Here is a 9,251-nt window from a genome sequence, read left to right on the forward strand (position 1 = left end):
TGTTCCACGCCTTATCTCTCTCTTTTTTTTGCTATCATACACCTTCTATTAAACCACTCCTTTTTCCTGTTTTCTTTCCCTCTTACTGTTGGTACAAATTTTTCCACTCCCAAATTATAGAGGTCTAGAAAGATATCCCACTTCCTCTGTATCTCTCTTGTTTCTCTGAATTTTCTCCAATCCGCATTTTCAAAAAAGTTTCTCAATCCTGTAAAATTTGCTTTCCCAAAGTTGTATCTTCCCTGTCTATGATGCTCGTCTCTTGGCTCGACGTTTCCTATTAACATCTGGAACTCAATGACCACGTGATCACTTTTTCCCAAAGGACAGAGATATTCCAATGATTCTATTACATCGGGTTCTTTGGTGAACAGTAAATCTAACCTTGCTGGTGTGTCCTCACCTCGAAACCGTGTCTCTTCTTTGACCCATTGCGTCATCACATTATTCATTATTATATTTAATAACATAGTGCCCCACGAATCCTCTCCGCCTCCCGAGTACCATTCCTCCCAGTTCACCTCTTTACAATTAAAGTCACCCACCAAAATTATATTATTGCTTTTCTCAATTATTTTTTGCAAGTAGCTAGCCATATCTGACAACATCTCATGGTATTCGTCATCCTTCCATGCTCTCGTCTTTGGGGGAACATACACTACCGCCATATCTCTCTTAACATTCTCTCCAGTTTCTAATTTCATATATATCACTTCAGCCCTGCCTTCTCCCATTTCCACAGTATCTACATTTATGTTGTTCTTCACTGCTATCATCACTCCTCCTCCCTTTTTTCTTTTCTGTCTTTTCTCCACAGTTTGTATTTACCATCTCCCAAATGAACATCAATATCTTCTCTTAATTTGGTCTCTACAAAGCACATGACATCAGGTTCATGTTCTCTTAAGAAATCATTAATTTCGATCCTTGTTGATATGAAACCATCAACATTAGTATATATCACCTTCAAATTATTTTTGACATTATTAATACCCTCTTCTCTCCTACTCTCTGTCCGTACCACTTCCTCAACTTCTGATCTTTCACAACCATCCTCCTTAGTTTCCTTCACTTCTATTTCCTTAAATACCATTTCCTTACTTTCATATCCAGTACTCTCCAAAAAAAAAGTATTACATTCTTCCTCTGTCCTCTTATCATTTTTTTCCTTTACTTCTTCCTTTAATGATTTTAAAACTTCTCTTTCTTCTTCATTCAGATCTTTTCTTATTATAATATTTTCCATCCCCGCCTCTTTGCTTAATTTCCAGGTCACTTTAAGTATCTCATTTATTACACTTTCTGATGTAAACTTGACTCTCATTGGTCTTGTTTCCCCTTTCTTGTAAGGCCCTATCCTCCTTACTTCCTCAATTTCTTTTACCCACTTGTCTCCTTCGGGGTCAATCTTGCCTAATATTCCTCTCACCATGTTCGTGTCTCTCTCGAGTCTTACGAACCTAACCTTTTCTTCCTCTTCCCTGTTTCCAAATACTACCACACATCCGTTCCTTTCTACAGTTTCTCTCACTATTTTCTCTTTTTTCTTCAGTATTTTCACTACATTTTCTTCCATTTCTTTCTTGTTCATTTCCCTTTCTTCCTGGATTATCTCTCTTAAGCTGGCCACTTCTTTCTGTTCTTCTTCTACGTGTGCCCACTTTGCCTTATGTTCTTCTAACACATTACTCACCTTCTCCGTTTTATTAGTACTCTCTTCTAGTTTCCTCCTCAGTTCAACATTTTCCCGCTTCAAATTCCTAATTTCTTCATTGGCTGTTTCATTGGACTGGATCAGACTCTGTATGGTGGTTTCCGTATTTACTGACACATCCTTTATCACTAGATTCTCTACTTTCTTTTCCAGTTCACTAATCCTCATAATTAATGTTTTAACCAGGTCCATGACATTGGTATTAGCATCAAATCCTTGAAATTCCAGTCCCTCATTGTTTATATTTTCGGCCATGATGATGTTGGTTAAATACCAAAACAGCTGTTACCGAAAAAATAACTACAAACATTCATGTACAATCTAGTCAATAAATCTTTACATTTTTGGTAGTCTATTAACTTTCATTTAAAGCAAGACCTTAGGAGACAGGACAGACAAAATTCCTGAAACTACTCAAGGTTAGCAGCGATGGCTGGGACGTGTGTGTGTGTGTGTGTGTGTGTGTGTGATCATGTCGACTGGATGCATAAACTAAAAGATATATATAGCTTTCTACAGATGGACATCAACGAAGACGAATGAATAGCTATGAATTTATATTATTTCATATTTTTAGGGTAGTCACAGTTTATGATAAGCACGCCATATTGCCGTTCACTTGTTTCGTTAATATTAGGGAGTATATTGAAGCAACAGTCGAACAGGGCAGCACTCCTGAGGTGGATGGAAAGCTGATGATAGGGAGAGGTGATGTTCCCGTTTCATCAGCCCGCAGGACTAGCTTCTGACCATTTCCCTTAGTTTTACTTTTTCACTGTTTCAGCAATACCGGTACAAGGATTAGGCCAGCATACTGTCCTATACATTATCCTCTAACTTTTTACACCAAACTACATGCACATTACACACACACATTACGCACACACTCTCATTTTTTTTTTTTTCAATGGTTACAACACCCAGCCTCAGAATCCCGAAGGGGGGGGGGAGCATAAAATCCCCCACCATCCACCCGTCTCCTGGTGGCCACCAAGTAAGATGCATGGAACCATAGTTATGATTCTCCTTTTATTCACATCTGCAGTGTTCATGGTCTTTCCTCTAGTTTTCTCCCTGTTAAACACCACTTCTCTGCTCGAAGGTGGTGGCGACCATCATCCACTCACTTGATGTAGTGCTGCCTACTTCTTCCTTAGCCTTTATTATTCTTTTTCTGTGCCTGCCCTCCTCTCTTCCTATTTCTCCCATCTTTCCTGTCACTTCTTATTGCTTTTCTTTCCTTTAGAGGTGGCTTTACATTGAGTGACAAGCCAAATGGTTTCTTGTAAGCCAAGAAACCATTTACAACGCTGGTTGGTAACTATATAACCAAACCATACGTGCTTCCTACGTGTCAACAAGTGGGTTGGTGGAGGGATAGTGCACCTCCCCGCAAAACAAATAACTCAGTCAAATGGCCACCCCTTACGGGATTATGGCGTCTGGCAATAGATAGATAGATAGACTTCAGTGGGCACTGCTCTTCTGAACTGTCTGCTTGCATTCCAACTCCATTACGGCGGGCATGTAGCTCCATCTGGCAGCAAACTCCCCTTTTTTTCACTTTTTTCCGTTCAACTCTGTAATGCTAGAGTTAACCGATTCTCCTAGTACTTCATGTATGCAACGCGTCAGCTCTGGAATTGTCCTCCTGTCTGTATTTCCTTCTGCCTATGATGTCCAGTCTTTTAAGTGCAGTGTGTCCAGGTACAGTATCTCGAAATGAACGGAACTTAAATTTGGCTTTCTTTTACTTTATTTTTTTTGGGGGGGAACAATTTTACCGGTTTCCAGGCTTTAGTTCCTTCTACCTTGCATAAACAATTGAGCTGCCTGGATATATTCATGAAGTAAATAATAATTATGTCACAAATTATGGGTCGCAGGGTTTACCTCATAACTGTAACGTGGGTCGCAGTCAAAAGAGGTTAAAATTTTCCTCTTCACATGATACGGTTTCACTGCAGTAGGTAGATACAGAAGATAGAGCATGACTGCTTTATTACCATTTTCACCTAATAATAACCCACAAATAAACTGGGTGGGTAGGATCAGAGAGGAAATAAAAAGACCAAAGTACGACACCCGGCAACAGAATGAAATGGACTCAGACTGCAGCACACGGTCACTAGCTAAGACGCTAATAGATAATGAATTAAACTGTCATTTCTATTCCTTGTTTATTAGTTGGAAATAAGTCCTGATAAGTATAAGGAGGAGAAGGAGAGGGGGTGGGGAGAGAAAAAAGGACGACGAAGAAGACGATGATGATGATGTTGGTGATGACAGAGATAATAATGATGATGATGATGATTTTTCTTGTTGACTGGACACTACGCCTGATCTGTGCATCGCAGTGAAAGTTGAAGTCATGTCCTACTGAGCTGGCCATAAGATACAGTAGATGGCATTATTCACTCCACACTAAGGCAAGAATCAAATAATGGGCAAATTTATCTACTCAATGACCGTGTCAGGAGCAAAAGGAGAGAACAAAATTGTGCGTGGTAAAATAGTTTATTAATATAAATATTATTAAAAATATGGAAATTCATATCATATATCTTTAGAATGAAGTTCACCTAATAAAGCAAATTTGGACTGCATTGTATAAATTAGGTGCAGATAGTTCGCCGTATTCTCGTTGGATTTGTGGACTTCGTGTCACCTTCCTCTGCGATCTGCTGTACACGCAACACCTTAATATCCTGCTCTATGTTATTGATGTAAACTATGATTAAATAAACAGTGAATAACAGAATATTAAGATGTGGAATACAAGGCATATGGCGAAGGCACAGGTACTACTAAATGTCCTATACCAACGAGAATACTACTGAGTGTGAGTGTCTCAGAGTTATAAATAAGTGTGAAGTGACAGTGTGCACTTCAGGGTGTTGAGTAGAGGCCAGAGGGACCACCGGTGTCACCACCACGGCCTCCCACGATGGCACCACCGCCTCCAACAATTGCACCACCACCACCACCAACGATGGCACCGCCGCCTCCAACAATTGCACCACCACCACCACCAACGATGGCACCGCCGCCACCGACAATGCCGACTCCACCGGCTCCGCCATCAATGACTCCGCCACCGCCGCCCTGGGATGCCTGGCTAAGAGCAGAGCGCAGGTCACCACCAGTGGGCAGCTGTGGGTTCTCACCGTCAGCGTAGTTGACAAAGAAGATCTCTGGCGCCTGCTGCTCTGGTGCGGGTACGTGCACCACGCGTTGATCTTGCTGTGTTCTCTTATTAAGCACGTACACCACATTCTTCTGTTGTGGTGGTGGTACAACCACTGGCTCTTGGTTGAACAGGTTCTCTGGGGTGTGGATGAATACGATGTTGTGTTCCAATCGTGGTGCCGGAACACTGGGTCGGGGTCCCACGATGGGCGCCACGGCAGGGGCGCGGTACACGTACAGGTTGCGGGTCACCTGTGGCGTCACGCAGGATCCGTCAACGTGACGTATCTGCCCGCCACCGCATCCACCTCCAAAACCACCGCCGCCGCCTCCGATAAATCCTCCGCCGCCACCGCCGCCAATAAATCCGCCACCTCCGCCTGCAATAAAGCCGCCACCACCACCACCGCCCACAACAAAGTCACCCCTGCCACCGCTGGAACCGCCATGGGAGAAGCCTGGGCCTGAGGGTGTGCCCAGGTTGTAGCCCTGGGGGGCGGCGGAGACGATCACCAGTGCTGATGCAACAACCTGTAGGGGTACCACCACATTGGAACACGTTATATACGACATTAATATTACTGACTACGTATAATACACTACATAAGCACTATATGCTGTCTGCTCTTAAAGAAAATAAAAACTTCACTTTTCCTTTGAGTAGTATTGAATAAAAGCTTGATTGACGAGGAAAGCTTCAAACTTACTATGGGGCTTAACACCAAGTCGGAAGGAAAGAAGGGGAAATCAAAAATAGTTTCTAATTCTGTATGTCAGGCTGGTTGTGGACTCCCTGACAAATACCGGGAGTACCATAGTTTTGGGATAAAAACAAACGTTTTTCGTTTGTAAAGAAATAGATTTTGCTTTAATTCCACTGATTGCTTAATCCCTGTGCCTTATGTTTTACGTCTTCTGTCTGTAGTATAGCAATTTGTCTGCATAAAGTTGTGACAGTGAATGGGACGAGGGGTGTTGGGGGGGAGGGGAGGAACAGGGTAGCCTAATTTGTGACCAACTTTTGTGAATCAGGAAAACTGATGAAGTGAACAGTGGCCCACACTGCTATAGCTAATGAAAGTGCTTTGTCATTGCCAGTACAAGGGGGAAGGGAGTCACACAACTTTCTCTCCTGAAATCTTAAACCGAACGTAATTATCTACTGTATAAGACCCTTGCGTAATGTATAGACAGTTAAACATCTATAACAATATTCTGTTGTATAACATTAACCAACTATGTTCTCATTCACTGCTGAAAGTTACTGTACCTTATGTGTGCTATTTTTGCCAATATGACGAACCACAAGTTCATTCATTGCCCATCTCCCACCCTCCTGTCTTCACGTTACTGATTTGTGTTAATCGAACTTAGTTATTAACCTTTGAGTCAGAGGACGTCTTTTCTTATGTATTATATTCAGGCTAATATCAGATGATGTTATTAAGTTTAGGGAAGACAACGTCCAGAGATCAAAGGGTAAAGTTTGGGGAAGCAGCCAATGACAGTCAGGTCTTGAAGATATGATGCAGTGTAAATCGTACCAGTCGCTTCACACCAAGTCTTCATTTTGAAATCCAGTAGTGATAACTTTACTGGAAGCTCAGGTCATATCCCTGAGTGGGTTAGACTTGTAACCCAGAGGAGCCAGAAACAGCTCTTTGCCACCCCTAGCCACCCTCCTCCATATCCAGAACCACTCTAAGCCAACCTTCTCGGTGTTCAGAGGCATTCTAGGCCATCTTTCGTTATATTCAGAGCCAGTAATAAGTCTTCACCACTCCTGGCCACCCTCCTCCACGTTCAAAGCCACTCTAAATTACCATTCCCCATGTTCAGAACTGTTCCAAGCCATCCTGCTATATGTTCAAAGCTAGTAACAGTTATTCGCCAATAAATCACCCTTCTCAGTGCTTAAAAGCCACTCTAAGCCACTCCCTTCCATGTTTAAAACCACTCCAAGCCACCTTCCTACATGTTCAAATCCAGCAACCTCCACAAGTCACTCCTATCACCACATTCAGAGTCAGTAATATCCTTTTGCTAATCCAAGCCGCTTTCCTCCACGTTCAGAACCAGGAGCTGCTATATGTCACCACTCCGAGGCATCGTACTCCATGAATAACTGCTGTAATACTCACCAGAAGCTTCATGGTGGAGTGTGATGCCTAGGTGGATGGACAAGGCCTTATATATATCCCATGTGCCTCTCCCTCTCACCTCAGCCAGGTAAACATTGCTTTTCCCTACCCCCATCCTTCCCTCGTCATCGCCCTCCCTCCTCCCCATTCCCTCCTGCCTACCCGCTCAACCCATTCCTGTTCCCTGTGCTCTCTCTCTCTCTCTCTCTCTCTCTCTCTCTCTCTCTCTCTCTCTCTCTCTCTCTCTCTCTCTGTTTTCTTGTCTTTCTGTTTACCTGTCTTACTTTTCATCTCTTTTTTTTTTATACCCCCTTCCTCCCCCCACCCCCTCTCCCTACCCCTTTACCCCTGCCTCATCCTTTCCGCCCCTCTGTCAATTTCTCTCACTTTCAATCAATCTCTACTTCCATTTCATTGCTTTTCCTTTCCCCCTTCTTTCCCTCGTGATCTCCCTCTCTCCGTTCATTTTCCAACCTCCCCTCCTCCTCTCCCCCCTACCCTCCCTCCCTCCTCCCTTCTTCCCCTGTCTCTCTCTTTCTCTCCATCTTTCCCATATTGATTTCCTCATCTCGTTCTTTTACTCGTCATCTCCATCCTCCACCCCTTTCCCTCTTAAACCCTCCTTACCCCCTACCCCCATCTTTATCACGTCTCTCTCTCTCTCTCTCTCTCTCTCTCTCTCTCTCTCTCTCTCTCTCAAGGCTGTACCGCCGCCCCTTCCACCCCCTTCCCCTAATCCCCTAAGGCCTCCATCCATTTTGTCTACTCCCCTTCACTTCAAAACCCCCTTACACAACTCAAGAAATCGTCTGAAGGAACCAAGAATACAGTGGTCTGGGAATAAAATCGTTTGACAGTAATGGGAATGAGATCTTTCGAAAGCAACGGAAGAAAATTCTGTCAGTAACGAGAATAAATCAGTATGTGACAAGAACACTGTAAAGTAGTGTGGAAATAACGAGGATATAAGCAACGAGATAAAATGGTTTGGTAGTAACGAGAATAAAACTGTTTGACTACCCAACATTAAATCGTCTGCCTGTGACAAGGATATACAGTAATCGTGTGACAGTAACGACAAAGTAATGAGATTAAAACTGAATGCAACGTGAATAAAGTTAATCCGACAGTAAAGAAAGTAAACTTATGACAGTAACAAATAACATAGCCTAACGGTAATCACAGGCAACTGCATTTTTTTCGTCACTCCTTCATTACGATCGCCCCTTACTGAAGTGAACAGTATCGTCTGACAGTTAACGTAACATAATAGAAAAAAAAATCAGCGTCATAGCGAAAAGATTTACACTAATGGAGGTCTCCCCTGAGCTTAATAAAATCGTCTGACAGTTAGAGGATTAATATAGAAAAATCAGTATCGTAGTAAAAGGATTTACACTAGGATCTCTTCTCTAATTTGAATAAAATCGTGTTGCGGCACCAATGTTTAAAAAATGTACAAGATGTTCTGTTTCTAATCCTTTCAATACGAGGTCTCTCATAAGGTGAATGAAATCTTCTGGCGGGGGCAAGAATTACGTAAAGAAGGCGACATGATCGTTGTGAAAGGACTTCATTCTTTCTGCACAGTGACGTCTTATCATACTGTATTCTTGCTCACTCCATACGATTTTACTCTTGTACTGAACGGGTTAATGCTTGCTCATATCCAACCCTGCCAGGCAAAATCTCTCCTGAGTTGAACAAAACCGTGCGACGGTTGCAATAATAAAGTGAAAGAAGGCGTCATGGCGGTGAAAGGCCTTAATACCCTCTACGCCCCATTCTTCACGTCTTTGTCAAGTACAGCCACAGACAAAAGTTCGCCTGCTAATTAGGACATGTCCGTAACCTCCCTCCGTGATGCATGGTATCGGAGAAAGTCATATGTAGAAAGAGAAACACATTGAACCTTTCTCGGCCAAGGAATATCAGAGAATAGAGGACGGTGACCAGTAGAAGAGGTGAAGTATTATGGAAACTTTTGACCCCGACTACCATGCCCTTTCCCATACGTATAGATGCGACCCTTTGTGTTTATCCACCACCTTTCTCCCTGGCCAGAGCAAGAATATCATTGCTACCTCCACACAATGCTTTTCAGGTTAGGAAAGATTTTTCGAACTGGAAGGGTTAGATACAGCTTTTTTAATCCATTCAGTATGAGACGGGTTTCCTAAGCTGTATATAATTGTCTCACAGAAGCA

At 42.8% G+C, this 9,251-nt stretch overlaps 1 protein-coding gene across 1 annotated transcript; it reads right to left on the minus strand.

The window, feature by feature from the left end:
* Positions 1-4,603: 4,603 nt before the first annotated feature.
* LOC145417428 (uncharacterized) lies at positions 4,604-7,056 on the minus strand. The gene is made up of 2 exons (XM_080286111.1): positions 7,045-7,056; positions 4,604-5,434 (listed from the first exon to the last, which is right to left on the minus strand). The coding sequence occupies exons 1-2, from the start codon at positions 7,054-7,056 to the stop codon at positions 4,604-4,606; spliced, it is 843 nt and encodes a 280-aa protein (XP_080142237.1).
* Positions 7,057-9,251: the final 2,195 nt, after the last annotated feature.

The sequence above is a fragment of the Coenobita brevimanus genome, chromosome 110 (genome assembly GCF_032717465.1).
Source record: "Coenobita brevimanus isolate Jiangsu-jjx chromosome 110, ASM3271746v2, whole genome shotgun sequence".
Classification (NCBI taxonomy): domain Eukaryota; kingdom Metazoa; phylum Arthropoda; class Malacostraca; order Decapoda; family Coenobitidae; genus Coenobita; species Coenobita brevimanus.